Source organism: Lycorma delicatula, chromosome 7 (assembly GCF_047948215.1).
Source record: "Lycorma delicatula isolate Av1 chromosome 7, ASM4794821v1, whole genome shotgun sequence".
In the NCBI taxonomy this organism is placed as follows: domain Eukaryota; kingdom Metazoa; phylum Arthropoda; class Insecta; order Hemiptera; family Fulgoridae; genus Lycorma; species Lycorma delicatula.
This window is the reverse complement of record NC_134461.1, coordinates 148,318,765-148,345,446: the sequence shown is the minus strand read 5'-3', so window position 1 is coordinate 148,345,446 and position 26,682 is coordinate 148,318,765. Positions and strand designations below refer to the sequence as shown.

The window sequence follows — 26,682 nt, the reverse complement described above, 5'->3', positions numbered from 1 at the left end:
AAAACGCTTCCTGTTTGGAAAAAAATCGCTCGAAATAAATACAAAGATGAGAAACCTGGTTTTTGATAAAATTAAGAAAAGAAGTGTAGAGACTACTATAGAGCGTCAGCTAAGGTTGTCTGGAATACAGGTGTATTATACGTTTTTATACTAAATTTTTTTAACTAGTTTTCTTGCGTAATATTTCTTTGAATATTAGATAATGTCAGGTTATGATAATAAAACTGTATTAAGTAACGATGACCACGAAAGTAGTTAAAAATATCTTCAAATCATTCACGTACACAATGTATTTTTTTTTTTTACTTAAAAAAAAGAAATTTTTCTTTATAATGTGTATATACGTATTTAGAAGAAGAAGCCTATGATGGGATCAGCAGTGGATCTTCCTCCACTAATAAAAAGTTAACATTAAAGTCAGTTCATTAGGTGAAAAAAAAAAAAAAATTTTTTTTTTTTTTTTTTTTTTCTAGCTTAAACAAACAGCAAAAAATATATTCGAATCAAATTGAGAGCTTCTATATCTATTAAAACGGCTATAACTCTAGTTGTTAGACTGCCCGTTTGCCGCATACCGTAAACGGAAATCACGTGTTCCTTAGTTTGGTTAAACTATTAACTTTTAGTCACGAAATACCTTCTATAACGATTTCGATAAGTAAAATTAAATTATATTGTCCAATTTTAGTTAGACTCTCTTTGACCTATGAGGTCCGTAAATAAAGTAATGATACTAGTTTTTTTTTTGGCAGCCAAAATGGCAACACTGTAAAGTTACAAGTAAACATGTGGTTATACGAACAGCTGATTGATATCATCAGGGATTAATATTTTTAGCCTATTTTTGCCACGCGAGACGTAAATAAACTTTTCGTGAAACATGTTTTTGTTGTGCGTTACAAAAATGAGTGATACTAATTATGAGCAACGTTGTGCAATCAAGTTTTGTGTTAAACTATGTGAGAATGTTACTGAAACTCTTTCAAAATTGAAAAGAGCGTATGGAGATGACGCTCTGTCACGAGCCCAAATTTTTAGGCGGCTTAAAGCATTTTCAGATGGTCGGGAATCAGTTGCGGACGATCCACGCTATGGAAGACCGTTAACGTCAAAAAGTGACGACAGTGTTTTGAGCGAATCGGAGACTTTATACTGTACGACTGGGGATTAACTGTCAGAATGATGGCAGAACAATTGAATTTGAACCGTACCACAGTCCATCAAATTTTGTCAAAACGAATTGGACATGAAAAAGTTTGTAACCCAAAAAACCTCATTGTTAAACAGAAAAACAACTGGGTGGAAGTGTGCCGCGATCTTCTAGGACGAGTTGAAACTGATTCTGATTTTCTAAAAAAATGTTATTACTAGTAATGAATCTTGGATATTTGAGTAAGACCGGGAAACAAAACGTCAGAGCAAGGAGTGGCACACTTCAAATTCACCACGTCCCAAAAAAGCAAATCAAAAATTAAAACCATACTGATTTGTTTCTTCGATAGTAATGGCATTGTCCATACGAAATTTTTTCCTACAGGACAGACTGTAAATCGATATGTTTACCGGGAAATTCTGGAAAGACTGCGGAAAAGAGTTGCCCGCGTGAGACCAGCCATCAAAGACAAGTGGAAGCTGCGTTATGACAGTGCACCTTGTCACACTGCATTCTAAATTAATGAGATTTTGGTAAAGAAAAACATTCCTGTAGTTCCTCAACCACCTTATTTACCTGACTTGAGTCCCTGCGACTTCTTCCTGTTCCCGACTTTAAAAAAAAAAAACACCTCAAAGTACACCATTTTGGAACAGTAGAAAACAGTTAAAAAAATATTACCGACCTGATGGATATCTGATGGATATTCCGGTTTCTGAGTTTCTATGAAGAGTGGGAAATCCGTTTGAAACGTTGCGTGGCTTCCCAAGGAAACTATTTCGAAGGTAATAGAGTTCATGTATTGATTGTAAATAAATGTTTTGAGTCATAGATTGTAAATAAAAAGTTTTTCGGAACCGGTCTCATTACTTTATTTACTGACCTCGTACCTCGGTAGTTTATTAATAAACGTGTCAAATCTGGCATTTCAGCTATTAGATTAATAGTGACTAAATAAAATTAAACATTTTTTTTGAATCTGTATTAATTTGATCTTTTTGAGACCAGTTTATAGTTACCATCCATGCTAATAATAAAGGATTAATAAGATTTGAAATGTTGAACTCAAAGTTGTGACGAATGGTTTTTTTATTATTTTTTACATTTATATTAAAAAATATTAATTCAAGTAATTTGTTTTTTTTCTATATATATATATATATCGGCGTTATGATAGAGATTTATTTAACCTGTTTATCGAGGCCAATCGATAATTTTTTATACCTATCTCTAATCAGAAATTATTCTAATTTAAAAAAATATATATTTGAATTTATTTAAGTACTTTGCTTATTTACTTGATGAATACCCGAACACCAATAGGAAGAATTTTAATATGGTTTCATTTTTTAAAGATTAAGTTAGTTATAATTATAATTATTATTAATACATGTTTACTTACATATCTTTAAAATTTATTAAATTGATAACTATTTCTCTGTAATCTTTATGTACAGAATTGTGAAGGTTTTCTTTAGCGTTAGCCTAACCGGATAGATTGAAGGTTCTCTGTTTCCACTGTGAAACGTAACGTTTCTAAAATTGTATTACATGTTTATGTTTTTTTATTATTAATTTGGGTACTTATCATGTTTACTTATTATGTTTTTGCGTTTTACGTGTTCTAGTAAATTTGTATCATTTATCTATTACTTTATTGTTTACTGGCCACCTTAATAGGAAAACTATATATAATTTGTATATTTAACGTTAATTAGACGAGGCTAGCGAGTGTAGATTATGGTTAGGTAGGTTATGTAGGTATGGTTTATATATATACAGGGTCATTCACGGGAATCGTTTTTTTTTTTTAAGTGGGTTGTACTCGGGCGTTCGTGGTGGGAGGGGCACGTGGCTGATGTCTGACGTTTCCTTTGTTCATAGCATTTACATTTTAGTCGTCGAGATGGAGCCGTGGACGCTAGACCACCGCCTGTATGCGTATGACAGTTTTGTGCGAAATGACGAATCCGTAACTGTTGTTCAGCGAGATTTCCGCCGTCAGTTTAATATCCATCGTAATGCAAGTGTCCCTTCTCGTAACACAATATTGCGACGGGTAAACAACCTTCGAACAAGCGGTTCAATATTGAAGAAAAAACTACCGGGTCCCCGACGAACTGCTAGCACTCCGGAGAACATCGAACGAGTAAGGGAAGCCATTCTCAGAAGCCCACGCTGTTCTATTCAGAGGCATTCAGTAGCGCTTCAAATGAGCACAAGTGCGGTAAGACGAATTCTGCATACAGACCTGCATTTCCATCCTTACAAGATAGCTGTCGTGCAGCAGTTAAACGAACAAGATTTCACGCAGCGATTACAATTTTGTCGACAAATGCTTACCGTTTTTGAAGAAAATGAAAATTTGTTATTGTTAATAAGTGACGAAGCCCATTTTCATCTGAATGGCTTCGTCAACAAACAGAATTGCCGGTATCGGGCAGAAAGAAACCCACATCGACTTCACGAGAGACCACTTCATAGCCCAAAGGTGACTGTCTGGTGTGCAATAGGAAAGGTCGGTGTTATTGGACCGTATTTTTTTGAAGAAAATGACGCTGCCGTACTTGTAACAGCTGATCGTTACGTTGCGATATTGAATACGTTTTTCATCCCTGAGTTACGAAACCGGGGAATCGATTTTCAAAATGTGTTATTCCAGCAGGATGGAGCTACAGCGCACTCAGCGAGGGCAACGACGGCTGTTCTACGTAACTTGTTTCCGGAACGGATCGTTTCCAGATTCGGCAACATTCCTTGGCCCCCTTGGTCCCCCGACTTGAGTAGTTGTGAATTTATTTCTGTGGGGGTTTCTGAGATCGCGTGTGTACGGCAATAAATCGCGTACATTGGAAAACCTAAAGATCGCAATTCGTCATCACGTCACCCAGATTGATGTAGACATGCTGCAAAGAATTGAGGCCAGTTACCGTGAAAGGCTACAACAATGTATTGCCCAAAATGGACATCACTTGCCGGACATAATTTTTCGTTCATGAGTAAGTAACAAATGCTTTGATTTAACAAGTGTTTCAGTGCCAATAAAACTTTTTTAAAGTAAATATTCAATTTTTTATGATTATTTTAAAAACATCCGGTTCCCGTGGATGACTCTGTATATAATCTCGTATAGCTTTACAAGTTCACGAAAGTATCCACGATCAGATGGAAATATCCAAATTTGACAACCAGTCCACAGCACTCGGAGTCGTTTAATGTTATGTTATGTTGATATACAAAATCAACATAATCTAATAAAATATAACTTCGCCCGCTAATCTCGTCTAATTAACGTATAAAAATAAAAATTATATACAATAAGTTATACGTATATAAGTTTTATCGCTGTTTTATAGCAAAAAAAAAAAAAGTTGGATTTCAGTAGGGGTCCCGTGTAACGGATAAGTACTTTAATTTGTTTACCGTACTGTAACCGTTAAAGTATTTTAATTTATAAAATTACCGGTTTCATAGTTGCTGTGTTTGGTAGCTGAATATTATTAAACATCTAACCAAATTACGTAATATTTCTTTGACGATTGTATAATTTCGTTTTTATAGCCGTATTTACATGCTTTATTTTTTTCTTACTAAGATTTGTTATACTCGTGTAATCTGTAAATGGTTTCCACATTTACTTTCTTTTGTTACAAAAAAAAAATGTAAATGGTAGATTTCCCAACTTTATTAATTTTTTCTGTTAAACATCTTCAAATTTTGTTTTAATAATGTAATTAGAGGCCTACATTAAAAATGTAAAAATTACGGTTTTGCAAGCAGGTTCTAATATCTTTGTCAATCGAGGCCAATGAGGTTTGCGGTTACCGATCTGTAACGTGTTATTGTATCTCTTTTTAATTGTAATTAGATATTAAAATCATTGAAAGTCCAGTTTTAGAACCTTGAATTTCGTTTGAAGGTAATTATAATAGTATTTCCATTCGTAGATTGCAGGTGCAATTATTTTTCGGTACTGACGGTTGTTTTCTATATTTTATTAAAAGTTTTACCTTTTACAGTTATTGTTGTCGGATTCGTGGTGATTTTTTTTCTTTCTAAGACTCGTGAAAACATTTTTTATGTTTGTTTTGAGTGGAAAAGTTAATTACCGAAAATGACTTATTGTAAGTAATCTCTAATGTAGTGTAAATTTCTAGCTTAGATTATATATTATTGTGATCTAAAGAAATAAGTATTATTTTATCTTAAGTACTTGTTCTAGGTATAAAATTTAGTAACATTAAACCGAATCATTGGATGCGTCCGCCCATGGTACAATTAATCAAAAAGAGCGCTGTGTTAATATCATTATGAGAATTGAAATTTACAATGAAACTATTTTAAGTGTATCTACAAAGGGTTTTAAGTAGAAGGCGAAGGCCTTGTTATAAAATGTCTTCTAAACATAATCTGTTTTGCATTTAAACGGATTTACTGAAGATAACAATTTTTTCCCGAGTAAAAATGTTAGTCATAGTGTTTTCTACAAAATATTTGTTAAAGATAATTGTTTTCTGATGAAATAAATTTAAAACCTTGAAAATGAAAGTGTAACTAAAAGATTGGATTTTTACGCCCAATTTTATTTTACTCTTAAAAACATTATTTTATTATAATTATTTGTAGTTATTAGAAAGAAAACTTCATTTACGACACCACATTTTTTGTTGTTTCTTTATTGAAATCTTAACTGGAAAATATAATTTTCTTGTTTAACCAATTATCAACCAGTAATAAATAAATTGCCGCTGGAGGAATATGCGACAAATATGTTTTTATAATTTGTGAATAACTTTTTTATTACAAAAAAAAATTATTTTATTTATTTATGTGAAATTGTCGAATACTGAGACAATCTATCAATTTTGTTTGATTAGATATATAAGTACTATTAAGTAGCATTGGCAGCTATTCAAATGTAGATTATAACGATTAAGTATATTATTTTGTTAATAGTGCACTAGATTATAGAGCATTTTAAACCTATGCGGTTTTAAGAGAATTTAATTAGAAGGGAATAATGCGACGTATCTTTTAACTGGCGTAATATTGATCGTTTTTAAATCTTTTTAAGTTTGTTTGCATCTATTTATTTGATGTTTTAATAAATGCACCTAATGTTAATTCAGTTTAATATGTATTTAAGGCTTTTCATTTTTTTAAATTAATGTAATGTGCAAGTCGTTATTGTGTGGTGATTTTACTATAAAAATATTTTACTGCTTAGGCAACTGAAAGGGAAATTATTTTTTCTCCCTACTTCGATAACACTGCTACTGCATTACAAGCAATCTATCGGTAAACACGCAAAGCTCGATTGACGGGTGTCGCCTTACTCGTTCCCATGTGACTATTACGTTAAAATTTAATTCCAAAACGGTGAATATAAAACATTTTTTCCTGCAGTTATTTTAAGTTCATGAATATGTATCAAATATTTATAATATTTAATACCTCTTAGTATATTTTATGATACTTCTAACAATTTGTTTCATTACAGATAAGTTTTTCATTCTCAAATTTAGATTGTGTTTATTAACAGTAATTAATTATTAGGTAATTAATCTTTGTGAATATATACGTTTCAGATATACCAATTTTTACTGTTACATTGTACAATTTTTATTCGGAATCCATGATTATTTGATAGTAAATTCGTATTTAATGCTTGTGTTAGTGTTGAGGTTATGTTGAACTTTGTTCACGATTTATAGGTGTAGTTCGGCCCGCACAGTTCGTATTCATTGTATTTTAAAGTAAATTTAATGAAAAAAATTTTAGTGCTCTGAATTAAAAAAATATCCGTGGAAATGTTTTTTGATTAGAAAATGGATGTAGTTGAGCATAAACAATACTTTTTTTATCATTCTTGCAGTACTGGTACAGTTGTCTTAAGATTACTAATTTATCTTAATAACCAATTAATTGATCATATTATTACCGAAGTTAGAATTTTTCTTTCAAATTTTATAGATTTTCTGTTTTATATATATATATAGTCATCTAGAGAACAATGCTTTTTGTTTTTTTAAGGGTGAAAAACGTCCACGCGTTTTCATCGCCCGGTAGAGAACAATGCTAATATCCTATGATAGATATTTCAGAAATATAACTTAGGTGGTTTCCAGTCTGATTTTTATGGTTACTGCTAGTCAGTTGTGTGGAGAAAATATTCAGCAACTTATTAAATTGAAAATGGAGAAAGATATTTCAGCAACGTGTATTTTGAATAAAAATTTACTTAATGAGAAGTTCCTCCTTTGATATGTTACTTTATATTGTATATTTTTTTCTAAGGCACTTGCTGCTCAGAAATTCAGGGAGCAGAAAGAAGAGGAGCGAAGAAGAAGAATGGAGGAATTACGGTTACGAGATTCAGATAGGCGGCACCAAGTTGAGGAAAGAAAAAGACAGATCTGGGAAGCGGAAAGAGATAGGAGAGAGGCAATATTACGGAAAAATCAGGTTAGATTATATTTTATGATGCATTAAGAATTTTGTTTAATAAATTTAGCTTTACATTATATTTATAAAATGTATGCTATGGTATTGTGAGTTACGTACTACTTGTTTATTAATATTTTTGTTTCTGTATTAATTTATTTCATATCATGTAATTTTTTAGTAGCAGGCATATACTATTTAAGCAGAATATTTTTTGCCTAGAGCATGAAATATTAGATCTTTCAGTTTAAGCATTTAATATTAGGCTAAATGATAAATAAGTTAGATTTGATAGTTTTTAGATTTATTAGACTGATAGTTTGTTTGTTATTCATTTTAAATATGCAAATTATGGAAACTGAATGCTTCTGTCAGAAGTAAATTCAGTTATTTATGTTTTTTCCTTAACAGATAACCGTTCAAGTTAAAATTAAATTATGTGAGGTTGTATATTATTTGATAGATTTTCCTTGATAGATTACCGTTATTTTTTTTTTACCTTTTTTTTTATTATCATTTCTTTTGTAATATTTTATGTTTATATTTTACATAGCAATCAAAACTTTGTTATTTTCGTTAAATATTTGTAGAATTTTAATATTAATGGGCTTTTAAAAAACTATCATGATAAATAAATGAAAGAAATGTAAAATATACTACTTACATTTTAAAATAAAAAACTCAGTTTTATAGATTTTAATTCATTGGTGTGTGATGATTTTGTATTGATGATTTGGTTTTTGTTTGATTGCATTATTTTATATAAATCCTATTTAAGGAATGATACTTCATTTGTTGAAAAAGCAATAACTAACTATCAAAATGATAACAGTAATTCACTACTTTTAGTTATGTAAATATAAATACTATCCAACTGTAAAATTACAATTTTAATTTTTGTTATTAAATTGATGATTATTACTCAATTTGTTTTTCTGTTTGCTTTATTTATGTTATTTTAAATTTATAAGCTGTAAATGTTAATTTTCTTTGAGTTACTGCTGCCATTTTATGTTTTTCATTTAAATTAAAAAATTATACAATTACTTATTGAAGTTTAATATTAAATTTATTTTCTTATTCCTCGATTGATTCTAATAGAATATTTTGAAGATAACATTTGTAGATTTTTGGTTTGTGCTCAAAATTAAGTTATAATTTTTTTATGTAGATGAAAATTAAAAATTTTTTGCATTGTTAACATGTCAATTAAAAAATAAATAAATTGGTTTTATCTTTATTATATTAATATTATTTTAAAATCTAGGTTTTGTCAGAAAATCACTTGAAGAAAAATGTTTATCATTTATATAAAAGTTATATTAAATAAAAAGTAAAACAAAGTAACTTTTTATTTGAATAAACTATTAATACCAAGTGGTTCCTAAAGTTTGTTATAGATGATGTAGTTCCCATTACAGGTTAGGCACAAAAGATATGCTTTGCTAAAAAAAAAATCAATCTGTGTAACTTTGGTAATTAAATTTTGTCATCAGTTTTGTCTTGTGATCTCTAGTTGCTATGTGTCACAAAATGTGTTTAATTTTTTTTTATACATCCATTCGAATAATAGATTTTTACCAAAAAGTTTAATTAAAAAATTATTTGGACTAAACACCTCCTCACAAAATATTCACTAGCAGTGAAACATTCATAATCGTATGTGTAAGGTGGCCAACTTTTTTTACAATGAAAAGGAGGACACAAATAAACTGAAGAAAAGAATATTGTAAATAAAAGAAAAAATTTAATCATTACAACAGTAATACAGAGTACACTATAATATGATAAATGCATAATAAAAACATTTTTAACATTTTATATTGTAATTACGCTTACATGACTATTAATTATTATTTAAATGAGTACTTTTCTATTGAATGAATATTTTTTGTCATATCTTCCGCCATGCTGTATCCAGCCTTGACGAATCTTCTTTTCAAATACAAATAGCCCCCTCACATGCTACATATTGGGTTGGCATTGATTGAATACAAAGATTTGCAGTTAATCTTCAAATATTGAAAAGGAGGACAGAACTTACAAAAGGATTGTCCTGCCTAAAGAAGGATGATTGGACTCTTTTAGTATTTGTGCAGCAGTGTATTTCATTATAAGTTATTTCACAGTGTATTTCATTATAAGCAGTGTATTTCATCAGCAGTGTATTATTATAATGGTCAACCTGTTTAATATAAGGTTTATATCACACAGGACTTGTATTTTTTTCTTTTTTGAAAAGAGTACTATTTGAGTCAATAAAATTGACTGTTGTTAGTTTTACCATGAGATAACGTTTATCAAGTTTGAAGTGTTTTTAATTACCAGGAAAGAAAAATCATTGAAGTTCAATAAAATAAATTCCAAACCCTTTACACATTTAAAGTGATGATGTGATTTCATTCATAGTTAAATTTTATAATTGTCTTTGTTAATCTGTGACACGTGGATGATCTATCTTTCATTTAACAATGGATAAACTTAACCTTAATTTAGCCGATTAAAATTTTTGTTAATTTATGAAAATTGTCAATGCCTAATAGTATGGAATTATTTAAGAAGCAACAAAATAGGCAACTGAGAAATATTGTGAAATATTGTTTGTTACCTAATCTACTCACAACCAAATTGTAGAATGAATAAATAACAAGCTGCCTTAAAAAATTTCTAATAAATAAACTAATGATGTTTTTAAACTCATAAATAAAAATATATTCTATAATTACCTATATGGAATTCACTTGTACAAATTATTAAAAAACAGAAGAAAAATAGTTTAACTCATGTGCAGTCATCTAAATGCAAATATCAGAATGCAGTTTGATGATATTGATTTGTAATGATAAATTAATGGTTTTTTATCATCACAGCTATCAAATTAAGTATATGTTAATCAGCTGTTTAACATTGACGTTGTTCATATTTGCATTGTGGTTGACATTGCTTTATCATTGTTAAATCATAGTAATTAATTTGTTATTATTCTTGATTTGATTTGGCAAATTTTTCTATTATATTATTTTTGACCAGCATTTTCTTAAACTTATATTTTATGCAAATGGCATCCAGACTCCCAACACAAGTTTCACCCACAAAATTCTGACCTACATAGAATGACTGAAAACCATCCTCCATCCTCTGGATCCAACAAGTCAAAAAAGACCTGGAAAAAGCTCAGATAAATTTATCAGAAATTTTGACAGAAAATTGTACAGACAAAAAATTTGGAAATGGGAAGTACAGTCAGTGAGTGAAGTCCTGAAGAGAGCAGGAACCAAATTGACAGAAGAAAGAAAAAGAGAACTCATGGTGAAAATATGAGATCCGGGTGGGGAAAAAAATATTGAATCATAGCTTTGCATGAAATAAAGGGATTCAATCACAAATAATAATTTGCGAGTTATAGCTAGTGAAAGATTTTGCTTGGTTTTCAACTACTTTGGTGAAATGAGGTTATTCTGAAATTTTTAGGATTTTAATTAAGGGGCAGAATTAGTGATTTCTTATGGTTCGTGTCCTGAAAAACTGAATAAAATAGGTCCCAGAACCGTATCTGCAGTAGTTTCTAAATCTCTGGTGAAAACCAATAAATTGGGTTAAAACAACCCTGTCTTTTTATATTTGACGTACAGTAACTTTGTTAAATGGGTAATAAACGCATAAAAATTTTGAATAAAACTTGTAGGAAATTTTATTCTGAACAGATTTGTCTAAGGTAATTGAATAAAACAAAGAAAACTTTAAAAAAATTTGATTTTTAATTAGAAACTGTACCCTAAACCAAAGCGCACTGCATGTACCAGTTAATAATAAATATTCAAAAATGTACCTGCCATATTAAACACATTTCTTGGCATGCTTGTGTACTGCTTTTATTCCTCTTTTTAGTTCTTCAGGGCTGCCCTTCAGTTGCTCACCTGCATCCATAATGTAGACAATTATTTCCTCATGAGGATGAATTTTTCTTCTGTATATAATATTTTTCATCCATCTCCAGCCGCAAAAATCTAAAGGTATTAGATCTGGCGATCTTAGTGGTTAGGAATGTGGACCTCCATGATTGTGTCACTCTTCAGGGAAATTGTGATTTAAATGAGTGGAAATGGCACAAGAGAAGTGGGGAGGCCCACCATCGTGCTGGAAGTATAATTTGCATCTCAGCATTATAGGAACATCTTCAAGCAGTTGCAGCAATTCTTCTTGAATAAAAGTGCAAGTAGATCTCTGCATTTAAGTGGCCAGATAATGTGAATGGTCCAAACAGCTGATTGTAAAGAAGGCTGCACCATACATTGATGCTGAAGTGGTGTTGAAAATTGCCTTACTCCATTTCATGAGTTAGTGACACCATCTCGAGTGAAATTGACCTTGTCAGTAAACAAAACAAACTTGTAGAGCTTTAAATTTGTATTTACCAGTTGCAGAATTCCAAGTGAAGCGGACTGTCTCTGTGTGTATGTATTGAACTGGCTGTTTATTTTAAGGATAAACAGTTTTGTTTAAGTGACCACCAAACCATTGAATGCTAAACTTTATAAAGAGTTGTTTGTGTACTGATCCCTGGTCTGCGCTGAACTGCATCGATAATAATTACATCAATAACAGTGGCGTGTTGGACAGGTTGTTCGTAGCTGGTGTGAATACTAGTTAGTAATCCTGTTTCCCGAAGTTTGCGAAAAGTTGCATTTATTGTTTTAGGATCTGGAATCATGCAATTCGGAAAACGTATTTCATATTCTACTGCAGCAGCTTAGCATTACCATTACGTAACCCAAAAAGAATTCCATATCAGTGTATTCCTCTTTTGTAAATAAGTATAGCATTACTTCGATGGCAAACAGATTACATTTAAACTAAATTCACGAAAACCTTCGCTAATGGCAGTGCAGTTCACAGTACCCAGTATACTTAATGTGTAACCCACCAGGTTGGTCTAGTGGTGAATGCATCTTCCCAAATGGGATGGAATGGTTGAACTGAGACTGTACAAGTCTACTTCATTTATATTCATACTTATCATCCTTATTCATCCTCTGATGTAATACCTGAATGATAATTCGCAGAGGCTAAACAGGAAAAAGAAAGAAAAGGTATACATAATGTACCTTAAAGAATGATTTAAAACAATATTATGCATTCTTGATCAGCTGTTATTTTATTGCCATCTTTGAAATAATTATTCAAATAATTTAATGTATTTCTCTCATTAATAAAAAAATTATCTAGGTAATTTTTATCTATTTATTTTTATTTTATAATTGTGTAATTTACAGTTTTAATAAAAAAATTAACTCCAATGTTTAAATATAAATTTATATTTTATTACATTGATAAGTCTTCTTCTTGGTAATTATTAATTTTAAGTATTCTTGTATTCATCTCACATTTGAAAATAGCAGAAGCTGTTGAGTGGAGCATATTTTTTGGTAGGAGTATTTCTCTCACTTTAATTTCTCATTCTTTATCAAAAAGAAATTGGGTAACTTATAGTGTGATTTACAACTAAATTTGCTTTATTTTAACTACATAACTACACAACTGTTAACCATTATAAATTTTATTATATTACCTTAATTTGTTATTAGTTCAGAAAGTTTATTTTTAATCTATCAGATTTATTCTGACAGTTAATTTTTAGGTAAATATTTTGGATTTATTGAAGAAATGTTAAATATTACCATATTTGTAATTCAGATTGTTCTATTAATAGTATAAAAACTGTAGTTCAATAAGTTACCTTAGAATCTCTTTTTGATTTGTAAATAAGATAAGTACTTTATCAATAACAATTTCAGTTACTCTTGTTTCAGGAACGGGAAGCTAGAATTGAATCTAAAAGAAAAAATGAACGTAGTTCGATAGTCTTTGCTTTTGGGAGTTCAACTCCTCGGATGTTAGAACCTGCGGACACAGGGGGCTCATATTGGGCCACTAGGAGGTAATTATTAAATCATATATAAGCTGCTGCCCAAATTTACCAAAACTGTTTTATAAAAAAATAAACTATAATTTATTTTGACTTAGATATTTGACAAAAACAGTACATGCATAGCCATTTATTGGTAAAATATTGTTGTGCTTGTACATGATTTCACTATGAATGTTTGGACTTTTTTTGTTAGCTACTGATATTTGTAGACTGCGGTTCTGTGCGACTAGTAGGAATTTTATATTTTATTAATAAATTGTTCTCGGTATACTAGTAAAAAAAAAGTAATTATTAAAATAATAATTATACATGTTTTCAATATTTGAAGTACTTCAGTCAGTATGTACTTAAGTTTTTAAGTAAAAATGTAATGATCCATCATTTGTAAGAGAATTTCTAAGATACTTTTCCAAGCATTCAATTTATAATTTGATAAGTATGCTTCGATTGCATTAAGCCTAAAACTGATTACATTGGTCTTTAGCAAACTAGCTTGCTTTTTACAAGAATTATCATTTTGAGATCTACTATAGATTAATGACATTTGAAACATTAATAACATTTAACTAGACACTTAGTTTAGGACTTATATTTGTGTGTGTGTCCTGGAAGTATTGTTGTTTGAATGTTCTGAATCTACAGTGATTTTTTCTGGATCTTGACTGATTTAAAATCTGCATTCTGTTAATTTTGATTCATCTTCAGGAATTGGAAGAAGTGAATCCTGTGTGTACGTCAATGAAGGATATCCAGTAAGAAACGTTTTATGTTGAGTGCCTGTAACTGGTGTCAGTTAAGGGTGATATTTGTAAATTTAAAAATTTGAGGCTTCTCAATAGTAATTCCACATCTCATATTTGATATAAATAAATTATGATTAACTACTGTGTTTAATTTTTATTGTTCAACAAATTTTTTGTGAAGCTGCTTTATCACATACATCATAAATATAATTTATCCTGTGATAATAGATATTTCTCAGATGTAACCAAAATAATTTACCAGTAATCTTAATTAAGAAGACCCTTATGTCTTATTAATTTGTATGTTTTTCTGTATTCTTATTTATTACATTTATTTTAAAATTCAGTAAAACTTATTTTTTCTCATCTCATTAGTCTATTGGCATCTAGATATTCATTCATGGGATGAGTGTAAAATCTGTTGGCCAATTTGCATTGTTGTTTAGCAGTATTCATATCTTAACATTTGTTTTCCTTTGTCAGAAAAAAGAATAGGCATGAATTCAGTGAAAATCTGTTGGTCATTTTGTACTGAATTATTTTCAAGAATGTTTCTTTCATGAATTTTCATGAACCTTTTGGTTGCAGCCAGTCATGTACTGTCGTACAAATTCTTTTAAATTTTGCCATAGTTTTCCATTAATCAGTGTTAAATTTCTCTCTCTCTCCCTTCCCTCTCTCACTGTCTGTTTATATCTGTATTTTTAAATCACAAAATTGCAAAAGGACATTAAAATATGGTGAAATGTATGCATAGATCAGGTGGATTCATCAAGCACAGTACTTATTATGGGAAGCATCATGCATTTTTCTATTAATTCTGTTATCCTATAACTTTGAGTTCTTGCATTTTTTTTTTTTTAGTTTTAAATTGCTTGTTTATACGTCATAGTTTCTGTAAGTATCTTGTTAGAACATATCCTTTTTTCAAAAAAAGAAAAGAAAAAAAGGTTTAATTAAAAAAAAAAAAAAGAAAAAAAAAATAGTAAAACTACCCATGAGATGTATTTTTCATAAAGAAATAGTTTTCTACAGTTAAATTTTTTAAATTAAGTAGTCATTTTAATATTAACCAATACTTGCAAATACGCAAATAATTGCAATATGTAAATATTGCATTGGTCTCTGCAGAGACCGATAAAATATTTACAGTTTAAAAATATTAATCAATATTTGCTGACCGCCTGCATTGCAGATAAAATACTGTTTGCTTGTAAAATTAAATTGTTTTGCAGTTGTAATTTTTGTGACATGTTTTGAATTATATTTATTGTAATTTTTCTTTCTCTCATTCCAGTTAGTTTAAAAAGAAAACTCATATTTGTTTTCAGAGCGACTTCAACTAGTAATGTAATGATGTTATCAATGACTGCACCTCCAGGTCCGCTCACGCGTCGTTCATCTGAGCGGGAACTAGATGGTAGCAAAAAAAGAGCAACTTCTGCTGGCGGCATTAATCGTAATAAGGGTGAAGGTGAGTATAGATTTTTTTTTATCTTATTTCACTAAAAGTTATTCTCATTTTTCCATTGTTTTTTTTTTTATGGTGGAGGTATTTTTAAAGTTTTTTTTTTTAATTTCTGTTAAAAAAGGTAGAGGAGAGGTGGTGGTGATATTTTACATGCACTGCTCAGCATTGAACGCTGTGTCTGGCTGCTGTTTGTTTATATTGTTAATCATCACATTTTGATAATACATTCATGTGTAATTTTTCATGTTATGCCTGCACTTTTACTATTAGTTCATTTTTCGTAAATTCATACCATAATTTTTATTATTTTTTTTTATTACAGTTACTTGATTGTAATTTTTGTTTTAAATAATTTATTTTAGTTTTAAATAATCAACGGAAAAGTTTTTCTTATCTAAAACAACTTGATTTTAATTAATAGAGGAATACAGTTTACTAAGTAAATCCTGAATATATAATGTGTGAAAAAAAAATAGATTTTAATATTAGATGAAAAAACAAAAAAACATAAACTAACTATAAGTTGATTACAATAAAAAATGGAATGAAGTTGAATAAGATGTTTTTATATTTAAATATTATTTTTTTTATTTAAGCTCTTTTGTGAATAAAAGATTTTGCTTTAAATTAAGTTTATAATATTTTTTTTTATAATGTTTGTTATTTTCTTTAGAAACAGAACTAACATATGTATCTGCCTTTTTTTTTTTTTTTTTTTTTTTTTTTTTTTTAGTTTAGTCTTTTTCTTTTAGTTTTAAACATGCTTTTGCACTAATAGTAAAATTTTGAAACAAATTATTTATTATTATAATTTAATAATACTGTGTGTGACGGTTTCTTGTATATTGTTTCTCCTCGACAGTTAAAAAGTTTTTCTTCTATTATAAAAAATTTGGTTCCCTTGAGAGATTGCTTATGTAGACAGACATTTAATTTACTAATTAATTTTTTGCCAAAAAATTTGTTAAAAAAGGATTCATTTTGAGAGAAATTTTTGTAATACTTAAAACATAAAATACATCAATTGTTTGGTTTAAAAACTACCTTCATCGAAGACAGTGAAGACAGTAAATCTATCGGTATTCTGTGTTGAAAAAGTCCATGCTTTAATTTTTTTTTTTTTTTTTTTTTAATTGAAATTAAATATGTAAAGTTTATGTTCCATTGAAACATACAAATTTAAGTCTGTACATCTAAAAATTAAAATTCTACTTCTAAAAGTATGTAGATGGATAACACGTTTTGTAGACATATATAATAGAAAAAGTCAGAAAAAATTTTTTTTAAGTACAAAGGTATGTCCAGTAATTAACAAGACAAACTGTTGCAGAGATAAAACTATTTATTCAATGACAATGAAACACTAGTTTTCAACATAGTCTTCAGTAATATTTGCCCATCATACTGTTTCAACATTCTTGAGTAAATTTCCACTGGCTTCACACTTCCGATGTACACATTTCAAACAGAGCTGACATTCTGAAATCAACAAAAGTGATTATGTTTAGATTACTTCTGATAGAACAGCTCATTAAATGTTCCCAAGGTTGCCAACTTGATCCTCAAAAAGTTTCATTGTCACTGAATAAACCGTTTTTTCTCTACATCAGTTTGTCTCGTTAATTATTGAATGTCCCTCATATGCATTGTATAGTTTTTAAGACTTCAGAAAGTGGACAAGGTTCTCAATCTGATCTCATATTTTTTATTTTTTTAATGTTGTAGAGGTAGTTCTTCTGGTGGTGGTTTCATTGAAGCTTTTCCAGACAAATTTAATAATAAAAAATTACATTTACATATTTAAGGATTTTTTTACTGCTGTCATCATTGAGTAATATTTTAATAATGCATAGCCTGATTAGGTTTTCAAGATTTTTTCATAAAAAAATTCTTGAGTTAGTTAAATATTATCTCACTCTTTGCCTTAGTTCACAGTTTCTTCCAGTCTCTTTATATTTGTTCTTTGCATTCTTTCTCTTTATCACCATTTTTGCTTTAGTCTTTTTTTTTCATTCAGGCAGAACTGTTTTAGATTTATCATATGTACAAAAATTAACTCCAAAAACACCAAAAATAAAAAATTTCCTTTTTCCAATACTTTAATTTCACCTTGTTGAAGTCAGCACAAAATTAAGATTTGTCAGTTGTTGGTTGTTTTTATTTTGGCTCTGTCTTGAAAAAATTAAAATGTAAAAAAGAGATTGGTAAAATAATATCTTTTGAAAGTGCAAGTGCTGTGAAATAACCTCTTTTTTAAAAAAAAATGAAGATTTTTTTCATTAATCATAATTGTAACATTTTTTGAGACTGTTCGTTCCATGCTTCTATTATTTTATTTCTCTCTACTCAATTTTCAGTTATTGTGTTATTTAGAAAAGGGTTGATTTGTTTACAAATATTTAAGTATCTTATAATTAATTTAAAAGGCAGTTACATGAAGTTATTTCTATCTTATTAAATATAGAAAAATTACTTTTTCTTCAAAAGTAATTATTCTTATATATTTAGGATTATTTTTTAATTATTTTCTTAAAATTAAATTAGCTTATATTTTAACATAGTTCAAATAAAAAACTTATTTAATCCAATTTAACAATAATTGTATCCATTATACTTAATAATTATACACAGCAATTTTTTTAGACAGAAATTTATTTTTGGTTATATTTTCTTATAGTATCTTATTTTATAATTATAATTTATTACATATGTCTAATTTTAGTATTATATAAATAAAAAAAAAGAAAAGATTTTTCCTATTGGTAGATGTTTGGTGATTTCGTATTCACTTTCTCATATACCCATCAGTTCATTCAGTAGTTAAATTTTGTTGTTTATTCTTAAATAACATTATTGCAATTCTAGTTTTGTTGTTACTGTGTGTAGTGTATTTTTTAAAATTTATTAATTAATTTTATTGTTTTGGTGGTTTCTTAGCATGAAAGCCATAAAATATATTTACAAGAGTTTTTAATATCTTCCAGTAATTACATCATTTTAAAAATTATGTTGTATTTCAGGTGCAATTGAATTCGAGAGTTTTTATTATATTTTTACAGATACGAGGAGATCTTCATCCATTTATGAAGTGTTCCAATGGGACTCGCCCCCTGCTCAGTCACCTTGTTGCACTGCCCCTTTGTCCCCTGTAGATAATTCTAGCCCATCTTTATCCCAACAGAGTCCTCAACAAGATGAATCGACCCCGATCAAGAATAAGAGTCCTGGTGAGTCTTATTCCCGACTGACTTTCGTCAGTTTGATCTGTCAAATTTGTGTCGACTAACAAACTGATGAGAAGATTTTTAGATAAAAATACGATCGATCTTATCATTATGTGTTCTCCGAATTGCTCTGCATTGTCCTGTCTTTTTATACATTACATTAACCTGCCTTCAATCCCTTAGATGTCCGTGTGCTTTTATCACTACCTATTTTATGTTTTTAATCATTGTTTTGTTTGTCCTATTAATCATTATTTGTTTTTCTTTTGTTTTCATGCTGCCTTGGATTTTGTGTTTTTTTGGAGGATTTTGTTTATTTCATTAGAATAAAAATTATTTGTACATTTTCTAAAAATGTTAACAATTTTTAAAGTATAACGACAGTGTAAATTTGTTTTTATACAGAGCTCATGTTAAACAAGAGTGGCATGGTTTTACGTTAGAGATTTTGGTTTTTTTTTATTTTGAGTAGGAACTACATAGTGGTGGTTGCTACTTTGGTATATCGTCTTAAGAGTATTTCTACAAAAATCTATGAAATTATACATTTGCGTTATTTTTGTGTCTGAAGAAGATTTATTATTTTAACTACAAACTTTTGAAAGTAATGTCTATGTGGCTATAAGAAGATGACTTTTGTTTTGTCTTGGGTTATATGATTCAAAAATTATTTATTCTTATAAATGTTATCTTTAAATTATATGAAGAACACCATTTGTACTTTTGATGTATTTCAGTTATGAGCACATAAATTCAAATACTCATAAACAAATCATAAGTTTGATTAAAATATGATCATAAATAATTGTTGAATTTTACTTTAATAATAATTATAAAACTTAAAATTAAAGAAATCTGGCAGATACTGCTGAACTTCATTGGCATTTGCATAGAGCTTAAAATTCAATCCTCTGTGATAAATGTGTTTGGTTTCTTTCAATTTAAAGGTACTCCATTGATATTGTACTTTATCTTCTTGTAAAATTATTAATGTGGTTTCATTTACACTCATTAGCGTAGTTTTAACTTTCTTAATGGTTATAAAACTTATTTGTATGAAAAAATTAAAAAAAGTTATTATTACATTAGTGTTTTGATTTGATCAGTCTTGATGTTGATAAAAATGTATTAGGCTTAAGCTTCATTTTATTGTATTATAATCTGTAACCAAGTATCATTTTCCATGTTTTGGCTTCAAAATGTAATGTAAATTTGCAAATATGAGTAAAAAAATAAACGTTTCAATAATTTCTCGGTAGGAATGGATGTTCATTATATGGAAGATGTATCATTTTCTTCAACTAAGACAATGTAATTAAAACTTTAGTTATTTGGGTTTAAATTTCTTTAGTAGATTGTCCATCAATATTGACAGATATGATTCAGCTGGTAGCTGAGCTTTTCTATTCAATAGCCAACCATTTTCATGTCTCCCATTGAAAACATTTTTAACATGAGTTCTGATGTGTTTTTAAAAAATTCACCTTCGTAGATGAATAAGTGTCTTATTTTGAATATGCCTCAGTCCGGGCTAGAATTTGGTCACTGTCATTTCTCAGTAAATGAAAACCAAATAGTAAACATTTATTGTCAGATTTTCAATCAAGCTTAAACTGAAAGCTGATTACGCTTACCGTTTAGTTACCTCCAGCTTTCAGGTTAATTATTTCTATGGCAGTATCATTAATTTAACCTGTGATTAAAATACACTAGTAGTACAAATCATTGCAAATCCAATTGAAATAGTTAGTATATGTATTTATTTGGACTTAAATTGTATTTTTAATGTCTCAGGAAAACTGCAATAAGAGCAGGCAGTTAACCCTCATTTAACTCCAGATTATTTTATAATTTATAAAATAAACCGCTTAGAAGTTCAAGATTTTCTGGATACTTAATTCCAGTTCAGTGGATTGGTCGTGAAGATCCAATTGCACGACCACCTTGCTCTCCAGATTCCAGATTTGACCCTGCTAGATTTTTCCGTGGGGTTTCATTAAAGATTGGATTTATGTACCACCTTGTTGGGTGAACTTGTTGAGCTAAGACTTTGAATTAATGACTCAGCTGCTTTGAATTAATGACTCAGCTGCATTAATTAATACAACTTAGCCCAACATGCTGGCTAAGTCTTAAGTAAAATCAACTTCAGGTGGTATGTATGTCAAATTAAAAATGGAAGCCATATCGAACTGAAGAGAATGTTGGGTGACAAACTTGATGTGTTTTTCCATGAAATAAGATAGCCGAATCTGTAAGTTATCTCAATAAATTTCCATTTGCTTTTAAAGTTGTGAAGTCCTTTACGAATCATCTGGTAGCAACAATAGATGAATGAGATTGAAGGTTAGATCCTATAAGCTTCAGTGATGGCTCTTAGTATTGATGTAAAAGAAGTGTGTTTTTTATTTGTTAGTCAAAATACTGGAGAAATTGAGATAATAGTTTTGTGGAATCGCTTATTTTATTAGCAGTTTTGCCATAATATGTGAATATAGGAGATCAAAAATACCTGTTTAGTCACTGAATGCAACAGTAGTAACGTAAAATGTACTATAAAGATAGATAAGAACTGCAGATTACAGTGATGATACCAATGTGGTGGCCACCCTTTTTAGTGGATTTAACAAGACTTGAACGTCTTCATGGTATGTAAAAAAAAATTCCTAGACAAACCACGTTTAAATTTCACAAAAACATTTTATTTCTTTGCTGCGATACAAAAAGGTGTCACTAAAATGTTTAATGTTTTTCTGTCTATCCTTTCAGTGTATTAGAAGTAATATATTTATAATTTTCCTTTATTTATTCTAATGAAAGAAACAAAAAATATCCTACCAAGAGGGTTTTTTTCTTTTTTCCTAGATTTGTAGTTACATTATTTTTCTTAACAGAATTAATAAGGAAACTGGAATTTTTATAATTATAAAAAGGATAAATTTTTAGTATTATTATTTGCTTATTTAGAATATTATTATTTCAATAGTATTTGCCCTATAATTTTAATTACTTATATTTGTGGTTGCGTGTTACAGTGTATAGAAAAGTAGCTAAATTTTGTAGTGAGATTGTTAATTATAATTTTTAATAGCTACCGATCTATATTTTTCAATTATTATATTAATGATTTTTTTTTTATTAATAGACTGGTATGACTATTTTACAATGTCATATTTTTTTAACAGAAATTTTTAAGGGTATTTGGATATAATAATAAACAAAGTAGTAATTTGTTTTTTTTTATATTTTTATTTATGAATTCTAAGTTTCCTTAATGAGTAATAAAGCATTAAAACTGATATATGTATGTATTGATTTATTTTTTTATGTTTTTCGTTCTGTTTTAAAATTATATTTTCACATAAACTTAGTAGTAACGTATTGTGTTTCTACATACATATATAAGTTTTATCCAGAATGAACAAGCTGATTGCTGTTGCTGGTTATAGAGGTGCTGTTCTTTTAGAAAACATTTATTCTCATGTGGTTATTGTTTTTTTGGTAAACATTTTAAATGATTTTCTTTTTTCTAAAAAAAAATATTAATTCACGAGTCTGTTCTCAAATTTTAATTCATTCAAGGTAGTGCTGATTGGGCTTTTTCTTTCTTTTACACATTGTTATTGGGCTTTCATTTATTGTAACATTTTCATTTTCATATGATCTTTATTTATATTTATTTGGAATTATTTGCTTTGAGATGCATATCCAGGTTTTATTTTATAGCAACCCAGTACAGCCTTTGTCTTGTAGCACCAATGGAACACAAGCGGTGATGCGATGGAGAGCTGCACTATTCATTATTACTTTTTTGTTTTTATAGATTATATATATATAAATTTTTTTTTAAAAGAAAATATAAATGGTGTTTATTTTATTTTTATGTGATATTGTGTGCTTTCTTCTTTCTCTGTTAGTTTACTGGAATTAGATTTATTCTATGTATTACAAGATGCAATATTTTTTTATTGTGTTGATTTTTCATGCTGTATATATTATATATCATTAACTTCGTAATCGATTTATTATATCCTTTCTTTATTTTAGATTATTTGTTCGCAAATTTTTTATTAGTAGAAACTTATGACTGTTGTTAACTATTTGTATTTATATTGCTTTAATTTTCATGAATTTTGAAAATGATATTATTTTTTTTGTCTGTAAATAATAATAATGGTTTTGATATTAAACTCTTTACTAAATAATATTTGACCTGAATGAAAAAAAAAATTACCTACTTCATATATTTACATTTAGTTTATAGAGTGGAATTAATTATAAGACAGATAAGAAGTACCTTTTATGTTAACTGATCTGCCAAGACAGCTCAGTCTTACTGTGCAACCAATATGTTATTCTTTCTTTTTTTGAGATGCAATAAATTTTTCATTATTCATAAATAATTTTACTGAATAAGATTTCTTAAATATATTTTTTGGATTAACTTGTGAAATAGATCTTTATCATATTCTGTGAGAGGATTTTCTTGGATTTAGAGAGAATTGTGTATTATCATATTAATATTCATCTTGATTTTAATAGATTTCCATTAAGTGCAGGTATAATTAATAACTAGGTGCTTTTAACACCTTTAGTTTATATTTAATACATACAATATTTGATAGGTGCTTTACTAATTATCAGAGGAGAGTTATTTATCTAGATTCATGATTTATCATGCAACATTTTCCTGGAAGTTGTATTTTCATATTAAAGAAATTATATTTAAATTCTATTAAATAAACTACCTAATACAGAATAAGACATATCGTACAGTAATTTAATTAGTAAGGTAATTACTTACATTAATTAGTAAGATAATTAATTATCTTAAATTAAAGTAAGATAATTGTTATCTCAATATTCTGTATTAGGAGTTTATTTTAACAGAATTTAAATGTAATTTAACAGTACAAAGAAATAATATGAATTTTAAAAAGATTAATTTCAGTAAAATAATTAAAGATATTATAAAACTTTTATTGTGATTTTGGTAATTAAAATATATCGTCTAAGCGGTTAATTGCTGAAAATAGCAGCTAATTATTTATAAAATTTAATGTTGAAATTTTAACAAATGAATTTTACACTACTTTATGTAATTTATCCTTGATAAGGGAAAGGTTTTTACTTTGTTGACATTTTAAAATTACATGTTAGTGAATCTTAAAATAGGTTAAAATTACTACTGTTTATAGCAGTTAATGATTAAAATAGTAATTAAAGCTATTAGGATAATTGATTATGAAACTCTTTGAATGATAGGTATTTTTATTGCTTTTGTTCATTTATTTATTTTTTTTTTGTTATAATTGCTATAAATGGAATTAGGCTAACTTCTATTGATATTCATGTAAATAAATTATTGTTTGACTGTAAAAGAGTGTTATAGTCAGGATTAAATTAAGTATTCATCATGATAGAACAATCTTGTCTTGAAAGAGTTGTATCTTTCAAACCTTTATTGAGAGTCAAAGTAATTTTCTTTAAAATGGCACCATGTTGAATAGGCTTTCAGAACAATACAGAAATCAGTTTTTTAAATGTTATTTTTTTTATATGTTAAAGTTATAGAATGTTTTGACTGAATATAAATAAAAATAGAATAATTTATGTAAAAACACTTGTTGATTAGTATTAGTAAAAAAAAAACCTTGTGAATATTTTTCGGATTTGTGTTTTGCTCATTATAATGATCAGCTTTAATTTATTTTTGTAAATAAATAGTTTAGCTTCTTGGTATACCACTCTCCTCTTAAACGTTTGTTAGTTTTAATATTTTATTGTTTCTTGATGTTGCATTTTTATAAATATGAAAATGATGTGTAAAATACCCCTCCTTTTTTTACTATTGATGTAATAGAAAATTGGACTTATTTAGTTTACATGATGCATTATTATTATTGTTATTTATTTATTTGTTATTAAAATGATTATGATTACTTTCCATGTTTTAGAATTGAATTTTATAATACGTGAAATTAAACGGTATGTTTTACACTATTGTTAAACATTCCTGGTCAAATATAATTTAGTGTATTTATTTTTTACGTTTAATTTTATTTAATCTAAACATTTATTTAGAGATTTTAGTAATAAAAAAATTTCTAAATAAATATCAGATTTTTATGTTTTTGAACATGCAGATTTTCTGAAGTGAAGGATACAATTAAACAAAGAATAAAAATACATACTTAATTCAACTCATTTTCAAAAGTATTTGTTAATTGATTCTTATGTAATTTGCATGTGGCATGCATTTTGCAGTAGTTTTCGTCTTATGAACACAATATTATCACATGTATGCTTTTAATCTGCCTTTTAAATCATTCCACTAAGTTTTACTATATGGTAATATATTTATTGGACTAAAAAATGTAATTAATTTTAATTTCTGCCACTTTCAATTATTACCTATTCTTATTTTGTAATTTTAACATAAAAGTATCACCTGTAGTATATATCAAAAATTATAAGAGCTGTACAGACTGAAACATCTGATTTATTTTTAAGGGAATTTTACTTAGAGTAGTGTATAATTAATTATGAATTTAATAAATATACTTTTGGAAGTATATATAATTGCTTAGCGAAACGTAAAGATAACATTTCAGTCTTTTTTGAACCTGGGGAAGACAGTTAACTGTTACCCCAGTTTGGTCTTTTTCACCATCTATCTCGTTTCTGTGATCTTGATTCCTTTTTCCTCATCATTAGTTCTGTGGATGTAGATTTGACACATTAGATCCAAGCTGAGGATGGCTGGACCTTGATAGATCCAGTGCATCTTGGTATTATCTGATTAGACAAACCTACTTGGGTACTATGTTTCTTGTTTGATACAATCAAAAAGCAAGTAAGCCTAATGACTGAATTCCTTATCAGGTAGTCAGTTCCCTATAAAAATGTTTTAGACTGTGTAATGGATCTCTTTTGTTTTTCTATTTTTTAAGTTGTCTCTGCTTAAAAGAAATGATTCAGTTTCCTAAAGTAAGGTTGTTATGCCAAATTTTCACAAAAAAATCTTTGACAGTATTTTTCTTAATTACCAAATACAATTTTTTACTGAAGTTGCTGAATTATGTTGCAAAACCTTTTTCATACATCTTTTTTCATTATCTTTGTTGTAATTTTCTCTTGTTTTACAAACATTTTGCATACATTTTTTCATAAGGTGTGGTCTAAACTTTTACTGTTATCCTTATTTTGATAATTTATTTCCCTTTTTGTTGTTAATTTATATTGACTGAAAAAAAAAACCGTAATATGCCAATTTTTAATAACTGCAAACATGATCAAATCCCAAATTAATTTACTAATAATATATCTGTCACTTTTTAAAACCCATTATATTTCATTGTATTTTGTAATTTTTGTGTATTTTCAGTGTAACTGAAGCATTTTATTTGTAACAGTTTATGTATACATTTTCTTGTGTGAGTAATCATCAATGTGGGATATATTATGGATATGTTTTTTTAATGATATTTATGAAACAGATATAGTAGTAGTAGATCAGTGTAGCATATTTCATAATCTACCATATTTCTGCTTTGATTTTGGTTTAAAATCTATATTTTTTCTCTAAAAACATAATTTTTTCCAGCCATTCCCTGTTTTGTATTCTCTGGTTTATTTCATTTCCTTAATGTTTCGGTTTAAAATTTTAATTTAGCTATGTCTGCTACTTTTTCATTCATAATTGCTTTAGAATATTT

At 28.2% G+C, this 26,682-nt stretch overlaps 1 protein-coding gene across 11 annotated transcripts in view; it reads left to right on the top strand.

Moving 5' to 3' along the window:
- Positions 1 to 26,682, top strand: part of LOC142327940 (uncharacterized) — a 452,389-nt gene that overhangs the window by 359,049 nt on the left and 66,658 nt on the right. For 8 of the 11 annotated variants that reach the window (XM_075371336.1, XM_075371339.1, XM_075371343.1 and 5 more), the window contains 4 exons: positions 7,451 to 7,618; positions 13,393 to 13,535; positions 15,601 to 15,743; positions 18,800 to 18,967. In XM_075371336.1, coding sequence (XP_075227451.1) covers positions 7,451 to 7,618; positions 13,393 to 13,535; positions 15,601 to 15,743; positions 18,800 to 18,967 — 622 coding nt within the window. The remainder of the gene's footprint in view (positions 1 to 7,450; positions 7,619 to 13,392; positions 13,536 to 15,600; positions 15,744 to 18,799; positions 18,968 to 26,682) is intronic. The other 3 variants (XM_075371342.1, XM_075371347.1, XM_075371338.1) reach the window with 2 other exon arrangements.